The 15,273-nt window shown below is 44.8% G+C and overlaps 1 protein-coding gene across 6 annotated transcripts in view; it reads right to left on the bottom strand.

Moving 5' to 3' along the window:
* The window catches only part of LOC120988984 (Fc receptor-like protein 5), a 157,282-nt gene that overhangs the window by 28,941 nt on the left and 113,068 nt on the right, over nucleotides 1-15,273 (bottom strand). For all 6 annotated transcript variants that reach the window (XR_005776211.1, XM_040416817.1, XM_040416819.1 and 3 more), the window contains one exon: nucleotides 1,507-1,611. Coding sequence is in view for 5 of the 6 variants with exons in the window: in XM_040416817.1 (XP_040272751.1) it covers nucleotides 1,507-1,611 (105 nt within the window). In the remaining variant the exon portion in view is untranslated. The remainder of the gene's footprint in view (nucleotides 1-1,506; nucleotides 1,612-15,273) is intronic.

The raw sequence follows: 15,273 nt of genomic DNA, 5'->3' as shown, positions 1-15,273 counted from the left end.
TATTTCTTGTTACCTTGCCTCACAAAAAGTATAATATAGAGCAACCGAAAATCATATGTACCCTAAACTAGTACCGACAATACTGCCACCCTATCCCGTAGTTTCTAAAATGGGGTCACTATTTTGGAGTTTCTACTCTAGGGGTGCATCAGAGGGGCTTCAATTGGGACATGGTGTCCAGCAAAATCTGCCTTCCAAAAACCGTATGGCATTCCTTTCCTTCTGCGCCCTGCCGTGTGCCCGTACAGCAGTTTATGACCACATATGGGGTGTTTCTGTAAACTAAAGAATCAGGGCCATAAATATTGAGTTTTTTTTGGCTGTTAACCCTTGCTTTGTTACTAGGAAAAATTGATTAAAATGTGAAATTTTCCCAAAAATATAAATTCTGAAATTTCATCTCCATTTGCCAATAACTCTTGTGGAACACCTAAAGGGTTAACGACGTTTGTAAAATCTGTTTTGAATACCTTGAGGGGTGTAGTTTCTTAGATGGGGTCACTTTTATGGAGTTTCTACTCTAGGGGTGCATCAGGGGGGCTTCAAATGGGACATGGTGTAAAAAAAAACAGTCCAGCAAAACCTGCCTTCCAAAAACCGTATGGCATTCCTTTCCTTCTGCGCCCTGCCGTGTGCCCGTACAGCAGTTTACGACCACATATGGGGTGTTTATGTAAACTACAGAATCATGGCCATAAATATTGAGTTTTGTTTGGCTCTTAACCCTTGCTTTGTAACTGGAAAAAAATGATTAAAATGGAAAATCTGCCAAAAAAGTGAAATTTTGAAATTGTATCTCTATTTTCCATTAATTCTTGTGGAACACCTAAAGGGTTAACAAAGTTAGTAAAATCAGTTTTGAATACCTTGAGGGGTGTAGTTTCTAGAATGGGGTCATTTTTGGGTGGTTTCTATTGTGTAAGCCTCGCAAAGTGACCTAAAAATTGGGTTTTTGAAGATTTGCTTCTATACTTCTAAGCCTTGTAACATCCCCAAAAAATAAAATATCATTCCCAAAATGATCCAAACATGAAGTAGACATATGGGGAATGTAAAGTAATAACTATTTTTGGAGGTATTACTATGTATTATAGAAATAGAGAAATTGAAACTTGGAAATTTGCAATTTTTTACAAATTTTTGGTAAATTTGGTATTTTTTTATAAATAAAAATTACATTTTTTGACTTCATTTTAGCAGTGTCATGAAGTACAATATGTGATGAAACTCGAACTTTTTTGTGGGTCCCGAACTCGAACTTTTTTGTGAAGTTCGGCCGAACCCGTCGAACCCGAACATCCAGGTGTCCGCTCAACTCTAATTGTCACATATGGCCAATTAACATTACCTGTGCTAAAGACTTGTGTCATCACATGTGTTTTTCATTGGTAGACAATAGACTCTTGTTCTGTATATATCTTATGTGGTCATAGATTACTGTTATACTTTTGTTATGTTGAGTGATAAAAGAAACAAAGAAAAATTTTATATCCTGAACATACTTACATCTTTTACTTTTCATGTAGAACCAAAGTGCCAGAGTAAAACAAAGAAGAAGAGAGATTGCTCCGATAATACCAGCTATCACTGGAGGGGACATTATGGAGGCTTCTGAAATACATAATAAAGCTAAATTATCATATAAAAAGCATAAAAACTAGGTTAGAAAAATGCACTAGTTTTAGGCATAAGCCCTATTATTGAGTGCACCTTAAAGCATACCTGAGTTTTTAATATAAGTTTGCATAATGGCTGTGTTTCTTTGTACAATCATGCAATTAAGTCCATATATATTTGGACACTGACACAAATTTCGTTTTTATTACCTGTTTACTAATACATATTCAAGTTACAGTTATATAATGGACATGGACATAAAGTCCAGACTTTTAGCTTTCTTTTGAAGGTATCCACTTTAAAATTGGATGAAGGGTGTAGGAGTTTCAGCTCCTTTACATGTGGCATCCTGTTTTTAAAAGGACCAAAAGTAATTAGACAATTGACTCAAAGGCTGTTTCATGGGCAGATATGGACAATTCCTTCGTTATTTCATTCTAAATTAAGCACATAAAAGGCCTGGAGTTGTTTTGAGGTGTAGTGCTTGCATTTTGAAGACTTTGCTGAGAAGTAAACATGTGGTCAAAGGAGATCTCCATGCAGGTGAAGCAAGCCATCCTTCATCTGCGAAAACAGAAAAAACCCATCCGAGAAATTGCTACACTATTAGGAGTGGCAAAATCTACAGTTTGGTACATCCTGAGAAATAAAGAAAGCACTGGTGACCTTAACAATGCAAAAAGACCTGGATGCCCACGGAAGACAACAGTGGTAAATGATCGCAGACTAATTACCATGGTGAAGAAAAACCCCTTCACAACAGCCAACCAAGTGAACAACACTCTCCAGTATATAGGCGTATCAATATCCAAATCTACCATAAAGAGAAGACTGCATGAAAGTAAATACAGAGGGTTCAATGCAAGGTGCAAGCCACTCATAAAGCTCAAGAATAAGAAGGCTAGATTGGACTTTGCTAAAAAACATCTAAAAAAGAAACGCACACTACTGGAAGAACATTCTTTGGACAGATGAAACCAAGATCAACCTCTACCAGAATGATGGAAACAAAAAAGTATGGCGAAGGCATGGTACAGCTCATGATCCAAAGCAAACCACATCATCTGTAAAACACGGCGGAGGCAGTGTGATGGCTTAGACATGCATGGCTGCCAGTGGCACTGGGGCCCTAGTGTTTATTGATGATGTGACACAGGACAGAAGCAGCAGGATGAATTCTGGGGTTTTCAGAGACATACTGTATGCTCAAATACAGCCAAATGTGGCCAAACTGATTGTTCAGTGTTATAGATGGACAATGACCCAAAACATAAAGCCAAGGCAACACAGGAGTTTATTAAAGCAAAGAAGTGGAATATTCTTGAATGGCCAAGTCAGTCACCTGATCTAAACCCAATAGAGCACGCATTTCACTTGTTAAAGACTAAACTTCAGACAGAAAGGCCCACAAACAAACAGCAATTGAAAACAGCTGCAGTAAAGGCCTGGCAGAGCATTAAAAAAGAGGAAACACAGTGTCTGGTGATGTCCATGAGTTCAAGACTTCAGGCAGCCATTGCCAACAAAGAGTTTTCAACCAAGCATTAGAAATTAACATTTTATTTACAATTATTTAATTTGTCCAATTACTTTTGAGCCCCGGAAATGAAGGGATTGAGTTAAAAAAATGCTTTAGTTCCTCAAATTTTTATGCAATCCTTTTGTTCAACCCACTGAATTAAAGCTGAAAGTCTGAACTTCAACTGCATTTGAATTGTTTTGTTCAAAATCCATTGTGGTAATGTACAGAACAAGAATTAGAAAAATGTTGCCTCTGTCCAAATATATATGGACCGAACTGTAACAGAACATAGCCTTATTATTCCCTATTTCAGCTGCACAGCTAAATGCATTTCACTCAGAAGCAGGGGATGTCTCCCTTCTGCCAGCACTGTATTGCTGTAACGTCCTTTCTAGTGTTGAGCAAGCATGAGGCCGAACAACACGTGTGCTCGAGCGCGATGCTCGAGTCAGTGTATTTAAATCTAATTTAGCCTCTATTTTTTATATGCAGAAGATCGCTGTACAGTGAGGGAATCCCTCAGTGTGAGTCTGTGGCTTAGAAGTCCCTGCTTTGACTCCATATATAGCTATGTCCATATATAGAGTCAGTGCTTGGGGACACCCCAGTGTATTTAAATCTAATTTAGCCTGTATTTCAGAAAATTTTCTGCCAGGATTCAAACTCATAACCTTTTGCATTAGAGGCAAGGCACTTAACCACTCGGCTAAGTGTTCTACTCGAACACCCGAGCACTTTGGTGCTTGCTCAACACTAGTTCTTTCCCTTACTTATCACTATGTTTGTTTTCAGCTTTAAGCAGTTGTTTTATCAGGCTCATAATCTCAGCTAGCTTTGACATGTCCCCAATACCTCTCAGCCGTCTTCGGAGTCTCTGTTACTAGGGATGGTTCGTGCCTGAAATAAGGCAGTAGACTGCAACTTAGGTGGAAGTGAGACCCCTAGAGCAGTGTTTCCCAACCAGTGTGCCTCCAGCTGTTGCAAAATTACAACTCCCAGCATGCCCGAACAGCCTTTGGCTGTGCGGGCATGCTGGGAGTTGTAGTTTTGCAACAGCTGGAGGCACACTGGTTGGGAAACACTGCCCTAGAGGACAGGATTTTACAGCTTATTTTAGGTGGGTGCAGGCATATTTTTTAAATGAAGTGATTTAGAAATTTGCTAGTTGCACCATTCTCTTTTAAATTAAATTAAATTGTATGAAAAGACAGTGACTCTCCAAGATAATGAAATAGCTTTTTGTGATGAATAAATCCTTCTCCTATTAAAGAGAATGGAAAGATATTTCACTAGCCGTTATTATTACAAATAATCTTTATATATATAGCGCCAACATATTCCACAGTGCTTTACAATCAGAGGCTTCATGTACAAACAAAATCTTACATTGCATTGTAACAAACAATTCAACAATTAAAACATGATGAAAGAGGGCCCTGCTCACAAGAGCTTACAATCTATGAGGAAACACGGGTGACACAACAGGTAAAAAGTGCTTTGTACAATGGTCCAGCCATCTTAACACAGTAGGGAAGTAGTTATAAGGCTGCATTAGCCAGTCACCAGCTGATATCTGTAGTACTTTTGAGTCCATAGGGTGTGGTGGTGCCTCAGACCAGGGTACTTGCATACTGTTTTTGTTGTTTAAGGCTATTTAATGTTATCTCATCTATTTAACAATCCTGATTCAACCCCTGTAGCAAGTTAGGTCTGGATCTGCCCATATCTCAGTCTAGGGAGTTGTGAGTTACTTGAGGATGTGAGAGCTGTGACAGTACTGGCCCAAAGTTTCAGAGAATTATCTACTAAAGGACCTTACTTATTTTACAGTACTCCGGGAATAGAGAGAGAAAATTAGAAGTTCCAAAGTCTGCATGGTTGAGCATTGGAGTCAGTCAGTAAAATATTTTGTGATTAAGGCTGATAGAGACTTTACTGCAGTAGATGGACATTGTTAAACACTTGAACACAGTCTTGGCCATCACATCTTAAGCCCTGTACCCCTCAATTGGGAATTACAACCATCATTGCAAGAGTAATATTGGCCACCATAAATTCTGCTGAGAGAGACTTTAGTGAGACAGGGGAAAAGTGTACTACAATTCCCATCCTTGCTCAAATCCATGCATTGATATCTGGCAAGATTTGCACTATGAATTATTTGTAACTGTGTTTTGATACCAGTGGATGTACTACAACTTCTATTCTGCATTTTAGTAATGAGAGACGTTTATTTTACTACAACTGGCCTGGTTACTAACTCCTGCACCATACGCCAGCCACTGCTCCTACATGCCCTGCCTTGCACCCATACAAAATGTTAACACCAAAGGCACCCCAACTACCACCAGGCAAGGGACCCAACATCAGGGTGTGCCCTGAGGCAAGAAAGAGCGCGCCCTCCTATTACTGCCAGGCCCTAGGGAGCATAGTTCTGAGTATTGCCACTATAAGAGGGTATTGCAGACAGGGCAACTGCCACTCCTATCCTTTGCTCCACTCCTTCTGGGCCAACAGTATCCTTCTATGGATACTGTTGGTTGACGGTTAAAGTCCTGAAAGAAGGAGGAGGAAATTGAGAAAAGTTAGATTAAGGGATGTGACAGGCCATCCCAAAAAAGATTTGTTATGTGTTTTTAGGAACTAGAGTTGGGAATGAACCTATTTGCTTGAGGTAGGGCATTCCAGAGAGCTGGTATTGGAGACGGGAGTGAGAGGTTTGGATTATAGGGGTAGCACAGCGGCTCAATGGTTAGCACTGGTGCCTTGCATCACTGAGGACCTAGGTTTGAATCTGACCAAGGACATCTGTATGAAGTTTGTATGTTCTCCCCATTTTGCGTGGGTTTCTTCCAGTTTTCTTCCACACTCCAAAGACATGCTGATAGGGAACTTATATTGTGAGCCCCATTGGGGACGGAATAATGCTAATACTTGTAAAGCACTGCACCATTATTCAGAGTTAATTCGTTATTTTAGTTATTCCCAGGCATGGGATTCAGCCAGTTGCCTTCAGTTCTCCAGATCCGGTTGTTAAAATAACAACTGGATTGGAGAACGGCATTTACTGGCTGAGTCCCGATCCGGTGCTCTGGCAGCGGCAGCTGGAGATGTTTGCTTCCATTGGTTTGCGCCTCTGTTGATAGTTTAGCTCCTTAGTTGTGTGGTAGGTGTGTGTAGTGCATATATGGTGTATTTATGTATGTGTACCATGTATATGGTGTATTTATGTGTATGTGTGTTGCATATATATGTATATGTAAACATATGTTGTGACGCCGCATGTCCGCCGTTGAGTAGGGAACCTGTTGTTAAAATTTTTGTTCCCGTTAGTGTGCCTCAGTATTAAAGGCAGGTGTCATATATCACCATGTGCATCACTGTGCAGTGCACCGACATTCAGAGCTAATCCGTCATTTTAGTGATACAGTTAGTGTGCCTCAGTATTAAATGCAGGTGTCATATATCACCATGTGCATCACTGTGCAGTGCACTGACATTTATAGCTAATACATTCTGTTAGCAAAACAGTTACTCTGCATCACTATTAAAGGCAGGTCTAATATATCGCTGTGTGCATCACTGTGCAGTGCACCGACATTTATAGCTAATCCCTTCTGTTAGCTGTAGCATTACATTGCGTCAGTCTAACGGGCAGGTGTAATTTATTTCCCTGTACATAGCGGCAGTGGAGCGAAATTTATCATAGCTAATCCGTTCTGTTAGCGATACAGTTGTTATACACTATGGCTAACAGACAGTTGCCTGGGTCCTCCAAAGGAATGGCCAGTGGACAAAAATGTTGCTGTAGTCGGCACAAGTAGCAGCAGAAGGGGGGTGATAGCAGCCACAGCAAAAGGCCGGAGATGACAGTGTCATTCAGCGGTCATATTTTGACTTACAATCCAGCTGAATTGGAATGGTTGTCTCACTCTTCCACATCATCTCAAGTGACAACAGATACACACAGCCAGGAATCGGTGGGTTCCTCTGACACCACGCTTAGTTGGCATGGCCCAGAAACTACCTCTATGCCCTCACGTGTCCTTGATCATGCCTTTTGATTTTGCTGCTCCTTCTGCTAGCGAAGTAATGATAGCCGCCAGCTTTGCTCCGCTTTTCATCGACGATGAGCTTTGGGAGGACAGTCAGCAGTTACAGGACAGCCCAGGCTTGGAGGAGAGGTCCAGACTCCTTGAGGCGTGCAACTACCAATGATGACAGTCGGGTGGCAGCACGTGTTGCGAGAGGTCAGGGAAGTGCTCAAAAGACAGGTGAGGGTGACACAAGTGATGACCAAAAAGATGTAGCTGATGATGTAGCTGTCATCATCAGGGGGAGAGGGTGGCAGCATGCCTGTGAGGCAGCATGGTGGAAGCGTGCCCGTGTGACAGTAGGGTGGAAGCAGTGGGAGAGATCTGCAGCCAAATCCAGGAGGGGTACAATGTCTGCTACTCAGGAGACTACCTGTGAGGCACACAATAGCAGTGCACAGGTTCGTTAAAGCAGTGGCAGGCAGGCATTACGCAGTGGTGGAGGTAAAATGCAATATTCAGCAGTGTGGGATTTTTTCCCCAAGTCACTGGTGTACGTCACTGCGGTATGCAGGATATGTGGGCAGAAGGTGAGGGGCGGCCAGGATGCTAATGTTGGCACGATGGCCCTGCGTCAACATATGGAGCGTTACCATAAAGTGGCATGGGAAAACCGTGCCACTCATTTAGTGTTGCAGCCTGATGTGGCAACCTTTGCATCTGTGAGCGGCCTGCATCAGTCAGGGCTTGACAATGTCAGCAGAAAGAAGCTGTCGTTCCTTCACATCGACTTCAATGTTGTCTATTGCTCCCGATGCTCGTCCTACACCTCATCACTTGTTTCGACAGAAACAAATCAATTTTTGACAACAGTATGTGTGCACTCATTCAATGGTTCAGAAGCTGAATGTGCACCTGGCCAAGTTGCTGGTACTACAGTCCTTTCCTTTCTATGTAGTTGAACTGATGGCTTGTACCCACCCAAGGTGGAGAGTCCCAAGCCAACATTACTTTTCCAAATAAGCTGTACCAGCCCTGCACATGTATACACTGAGAAAAAGGTGGGCCAGTCCTTGGGCCTCTCGGTGTCTGGTACAGTTCACGCCAGCGCTGATGTATGGAGCTGTAACTATGGTCAAGGACAATATATGTAATTCAAAGCCCACTGGGTATATGTCGTAAATGTCATTCCATCCTCCACCTTGTCCTCACCCTCCCCATTAGGCACAGTTCACAGTGGTCCCCCAGCATATCACCTATGCAAAGCTAGGCATTGTCACGCAGTTCTGCACCTGGCCAACCTTGGTGAACGGAGACACAATGGGGAGGAATTGCTTGGCGTCATCAATAAAGAAATTGAACACTGGCTGTCTCCTCGCCAACTGGAGATAGGAACCATGGTTACTGATAATGGGAAGAACGCGCTGCGTCAGGGAGGACTGACCAATCTGCCGGTACAAGCAGAGGAAGGCAGTCAACAATTTCTTAATCCTGCAGACAGACAGGTCTACTCCCCGGTGTAACTTCCTCACTAGCCTGTGGCAGCTAATGTGTGACACGTGCTGTTTGCTCAGGCCCTTTGAGAAAGCCACTATATTTGTCAGTCAGCAGAACTGCGGGAGGAATGATGCCATTCCACTCTCTCACATATTGGAGTGGATGCTGAGAAATCTGATTGGCAAGGGGACAGAAGATGTGGCACCTCCATTTCATGGCCACCTGAGCCATGAGGAGGATGAACTGGCATAGGGGGAGGACATTTTTTTCTCCACTACTTTATTGGTGCTGCCTCCATTTCTTTATTTTGCTCCACTAAAGAGCCATTGCATGGCAGGGGCACACACAGGTTTTTTTCTTTACTGAAGGGTGCTGTATGCTTTTCTTTTTGTTTACTAGAAGGGATTAGCTATGCACAGTGAATGTAGATGGCGATAAATTACACCTGTAATACTGACGTCACAGTACCTACCAAATGGATTAACTATAAATGTGGGAGCACTAGAACGTAATGCACGCGTGTCCAGTGGCATAGCGTGGGGGGGGGGGGGGTGCAGGGGGCTGTTGCCCCGGGTGCCAGACTGCAGGGGGGCGCTGGCCGCTGGCACAAAAAAATCTTAAATCACTGTGTTTTTTTATTTTCCCTCTGCCTCTGCTGCACTGCACAGCGCTGCAGAGCAGAGTGAGGAGCGGTTTAGCACGGCAGTATGGCACTTCACACTGATAGGCTCCGCCCACCTTCCAGGCAGGAAAGACAGTGCGGAGCCGGAGCAAGAAGAAGGAGAAGATGGCTGCGCAACTGCCTCTTCAGGACTAGTTCAGTTTGTCCAGACACCACAGGTAGCCTGAAAGCGGCACTGACAGTGAGTAACAGTCAGTATCACTTCCTCCCTGAGTGTTAGGTGTGTGGGCAGGTATTGAATAATGAAGGGGTAATATATATGAGTGAAGTGCCATGAGAGCCAGGCCAAGGCCGCTAAGCAGGTGGCATTAGGGTTGCCACCTTTTCTTCAAGCCAAACCCGAACACGGGTGGAACGCATCCGGAACGGAAGTTGTGTTCCACAGGCCAGAAGTGGGTCCAGCTGTGGAGCGCAAGCTGTAACTGAGGAACGGGCCAAGCAGACAGGATATCAGAGAGGACAGTAGGGTAAAAGAAAACACAAGGAGGAACAATAGTAAAAGAAAACATTTAAAGGAGGGAGGGAGTGTCTGAAGACAGCGCCGCCCTGCGCTAGCATCACAGCTGATCGTCCCTACATAACATAATGTTTTTTCTGGTGATGACAGATTCAGAAATCCGTTTATACGGCATACATATTAGGACATCATCAGACATCATCCACAACTCCATCCTCCGTCAGGCAAAACTCCATCAGACCTAAGACAAAACTCCGTCCTCCCTCATCCAAAACTCCGTCGTCCCTCAGACATCAGCCAAAACTCCATCAGACCTCAGACATCAGCCAAAACTCCGTCGTCCCTCATCCAAAACTCCGTCGTCCCTCATCCAAAACTCCGTCGTCCCTCAGCCAAAACTCCGTCGTCCCTCAGCCAAAACTCCGTCGTCCCTCAGCCAAAACTCCGTCGTCCCTCAGCCAAAACTCCGTCGTCCCTCAGCCAAAACTCCGTCGTCCCTCAGCCAAAACTCCGTCACACATCAGCCAAAACTCTGTCGTCACTCAGCCAAAACTCCGTCACACATCAGCCAAAACTCCGTCAGACATCAGCCAAAACTCCGTCAGACATCAGCCAAAACTCTGTCAGACATCAGCCAAAACTCCATTAGACATCAGCCAAAACTCCGTCAGACATCAGCCAAAACTCCGTCAGACATCAGCCAAAACTCCGTCAGACATCAGCCAAAACTCCGTCAGACATCAGCCAAAACTCTGTCAGACATCAGCCAAAACTCCGTCAGACATCAGCCAAAACTCCGTCAGACATCAGCCAAAACTCCGTCAGACATCAGCCAAAACTCCGTCAGACATCAGCCAAAACTCCGTCCTCCCTAACTCAAAATATGCCCTACTACACACACTCTTCACCTGACAGAGCTGATAGCTGCTGGAGAGGCAAAGGACCTATGATGATGTCATGACCATGTGACGAGTCACGTGTGTGGGAGGGGTCAGATGTGCACAGCAGCTGGTAGAATGTACAGAACTGTAGCCATCAAATAGAGCTCTGTACTAGAGATGTGTGTGTAACCTGCATGTAGCAGTGTTGTGTATTGTGTAGCAGAGCTGTATGTGTAACCTGCATGTAGCAGAGCGGTGTACTGTGTAGCAGAGCTGTATGTGTAACCTGCATGTAGCAGTGCTGTGTACTGTGTAGCAGAGCTGTATGTGTAACTTGCATGTAGTAGAGCTGTGTACTGTGTAGCAGAGCTGTATGTGTACCCTGCATGTAGCAGAGCTGTGTACTGTGTAGCAGAGCTGTATTTGTAACCTGCATGTAGCAGAGCTGTATGTGTAACCTGCATGTAGCCCAGCTGTGTACTGTGTAGCAGAGCTGTATGTGTAACCTGCATGTAGCAGAGCTGTGTAATGTGTAGCAGAGCTGTATGTGTAACCTGCATGTAGCAGTGCTGTGTACTGTGTAGCAGAGCTGTATGTGTAATCTGCATGTAACAGGGCTGTGTACTGTGCAGCAGAGCTGTATGTGTAACCTGCATGTAGCAGAGCTGTATGTGTAACCTGCATGTAGCAGAGCTGTATGTGTAACCTGCATGTAGCAGGGCTGTGTACTGTGTAGCAGAGCTGTATGTGTAACCTGCATGTAGCAGAGCTGTATGTGTAACCTGCATGTAGCAGTGCTGTGTACTGTGTAGCAGAGCTGTATGTGTAACCTGCATGTAGCAGAGCTGTATTTGTAACCTGCATGTAGCAGAGCTGTGTACTGTGTAGCAGAGATGTATGTGTAATCTGCATGTAGCAGAGCTGTATGTGTAACTGTTATGTCCCCTGGACACTCTGTGTCTCTCAGGTGCCGCTGGCAATGCTGCCAGTATCTGCTCAGCAAGTTACACACACAGGCCGATGTACTACTTAACCAGAGCAAGGTTTATTACTCGGAACATTATGGCATTCATACATGGAGGAGTCTTATTCCAAACAGCTTCTGTCCTTATCAGATGCAATCCCTTCTCAGCCTCATGTGTCTGCTTCCGGTTCCCCTCACACACTGTCTGACTTCCTGGTACAGCTCCTCCTCCCCCATCATGCATCAGGAGAAAGAGGGTAAAGGTCACAGTGATCTATCACAAACATCACACCTCCTTTCCTTCCCAAAAAAAACAAAAACATAACAAGAGAACAAATGTTGAACACATAACATAACAAGGCAAGCGAGATCAGTTCAGCAAGTAGTATCTCCAACTCAGTTCTGTGATTTCCGCAGCACTTCATGAGCCCTTTGTCTCTGTTCCCTGACCTCCAATGTGTCCCGTAAGATTTCAGCACTTTGCCAGCGCGGCGTTTGACGTCTTTGACGGGTAGACTTACGCAGAGGCACAGCACCGGGAGGGATAGAGTCAGTCAAAGGTTCTGGAGATGTCAGTGGGCGTCCCACAGACAAATCAGTCTCTGTAACTCCAGGCACATGTCCGGGCTCCTCAGGAATATGGTCACCAACTGGTTCAGGGTTTGGTTGTAAACTTGTGGGATCATGCCAGACACCATGCCATATGTCACCAGCAGAGTTCAGAGTAGACTCTGGTGGGTGGTTAGAAAGAGGGGTCGGTTTTGTCACTAGTGGCCGGCAAATGCGTTTCCTCAATTGTGAAAGGTGTCGCCGAACACAAATGCCTTCCTCCAGGCGGACAAGGTACATTCTTCTGCCAAGAGTTCCATCAATAACGCCAGGAAGCCAAGGAGGCAAAGCTCTGTAATTCCGAGACCATACAAGATCACCGGCACGGAATCCCAGACGGCCCGGCGGAGGAGGTGTTGGTGACTGTTCCTGCGGACGAACTAAATCAAGTTTGGTGCGGAGATGCCTGCCAAACATAAGAAAAGCCGGTGACAGCCCAGTAGTAGCGTGTTTCGTGTTACGGTACATGATCAAGAATTCCAGTAGCTTCTCTTCTGACAGTCCAACCTGGTCCAGAGTGGACAGTAAGTGCTTCTTAAATGTCTGCACAAATCGTTCTGCCAGCCCATTTGAAGCTGGATGATAAGAAGCTGTTTTGTAGTGTTGGACGCCCAAGCCACTAAGGAAGGATTGAAACTCATGCGATGTAAATTGAGTTCCATTGTCGGAGACTATGGCTGTTGGCAAGCCATATTGAGCAAAAAGCTTCCTTAAGACTAGAATGGTAGCAGCTGAGGTAATAGAAGGCATTTGAAAAACCTCCGGCCATTTTGAATGCGCATCTACCACGATCAAATACATTTTACCCTGGATGGGGCCAGCAAAATCAAGATGGAGTCTGGACCACGGTTCTGTTGGCCATGGCCAAGGTTGCAGGGTTCCTCTCTTTTGGGGTCGCTGGGCTTGACAGCACCCAGGACATTGAGCAACATAATCTTCAATTGCTGTATCCATTTGTGGCCACCAAACATAGCTCCGGGCTCGCTGCTTCATGCGCACCACACCAGGATGGCCTTCATGCAGTATCCTTAGCATGGTTGATTGCAAGTACTGGGGTACAATCACTCTATTGCCCCATTGTAGGCAACCAGCATTAGTCACAAGCTCACATTTTCTGGCAAAGTACGGACGAAATTCACCTGAAACTCTCTCTGGCCATCCAGTCTGAACATAAGAGAATATCTGAGACAGGAAAGGATCTGTGGCTGTATGTCTGGCAATCAGGGAGGTGGACATGCAAGATTGTGGCCTGTGTACTTCCACTACACGTACCTCTCTTAGTGGGTGGTCATCTCTTAGTGGCAATCTGGAAAATGCATCTGCATTTCCATGGGTATCATGGGAGCGGTATCTGATAGAATAAGCATAAGCTCCTAAAAATAAAGCGTACCTTTGTAAGCGAGATGCGGTTGTTGTAGAAATTCCTTTCTGAGGGTTCAGTATTGACAACAGAGGTTTGTGGTCAGTGATAAGTGTGAACTCCCGACCATAGATGTACGCGTGAAATTTTTTTGTGGCCCATACAATGGCCAAAGCTTCCTTGTCAATCTGGGAGTAGTTTTGTTCTGCTGAGGTTAAAGACCTGGAGGCAAAAGAAATGGGGCGCTCCGTGCCATCCGGCATGACATGGGAAAGCACGGCACCCAGTCCATAAGGCGAGGCATCACAAGCCAGGATGACGGGTTTCTTTAAATCATAGTGGACCAGAACTCGAGAAGACAGAATGAGTTCTTTAGAAAGCCGAAAAGCTTCTTCACATTTGTCTGTCCATATCCATTTAGCTCTTGCATCCAGTAAGCGATGTAATGGGTAGAGCTGGTGTGCTAGGTTCGGCAAGAAACGGTGGTAGTAATTTAGGAGGCCAAGGTAGGACCTGAGCTGGGTGACATTCCGGGGGGTAGGGGCATGGGTAAGGGCTTTAACCTTTTCTTCAGTAGTGTGTAACCCATGTCGGTCCACCGTGTGGGCACAAAACTCCAGTTGAGACTTGAGAAATTCGCATTTTGAAAGATTGACACGCAAACCATACTTTTGGAGTCTCTCTAGCACAGCTTCAACATTCTTTCTGTGTTCTTCATCAGTGGGACCAGTGATGAGCATGTCATCCAGTAGACATTGGGTGAAAGGTATTCCTGCCAGTACCTCATCCATGATCCGCTGCCAGATGGCTGGAGCTGGGGCTATGCCAAAAACCATGCGGTTATACTGGAATAATCCTTTATGAGTGTTAATGGTCAACAGATGGCGTGAATCTGGGTGTACTTGCAGTTGCAGGTAAGCTTGCTTTAAGTCTATTTTTGTAAACTTTTGCCCCCCAGCCAGTGAGCCAAATAAATCTTCAAGTCGAGGCAATGGGTATTGATCCACAAGAAGTTGGTTGTTCAGAGCTACCCTGAAATCACCACAAATCCTAATGTCTCCATTCTTTTTCTTGACAGGCACAATTGGTGATGCCCATTCACTTCTATCCACTTTCGTTATGATCTTTTCAGCCAATAGGTGGTCCAGCTCTGCTTCCACTTTTTTTCGCAAGGCAAAAGGTACTGATCTTGCCTTACAAAAACGAGGTGTAGCACCAGGCTTCAAGAGGAGGTGGGCCATCTTTCCTTTTACGGTGCCCAAAGAGTCCTCAAAAACCTCTTTAAAACGTGACTTCAGGGATTCCACCCAATGGTCTACTTTAGAAAGCAATGTACATTGGGCAATGGTAAAAGGAGGCATGCCCAGGGCTTTGATCCAGTCCCTTCCATACAGCGGAGGACCTCCATTCCTTACAACATAAAGGCGTAGACTTTGACTGCGGTTGCCTAATGTAACAAGGGGTTTTACATAACCCAAGGGCTGTAGTAGTTCCTTGCTGTAGGTTTGTAGTGTGAGCTTTGTAGGTTTTAGCGGCAGGGACAGACCCGATGCCTTTAAATCAGTCCATGAAATGACAGACACAGCTGCCCCTGTATCAACATCCATGGAGACAGGACAGCCATTGAGTGTGACATCCACTTTAATCGCA

Source organism: Bufo bufo, chromosome 2 (genome assembly GCF_905171765.1).
Source record: "Bufo bufo chromosome 2, aBufBuf1.1, whole genome shotgun sequence".
Lineage (NCBI taxonomy): Eukaryota > Metazoa > Chordata > Amphibia > Anura > Bufonidae > Bufo > Bufo bufo.
Note: the sequence above shows the minus strand (reverse complement) of the source record. Positions and strands in the feature narration are given on the sequence as shown.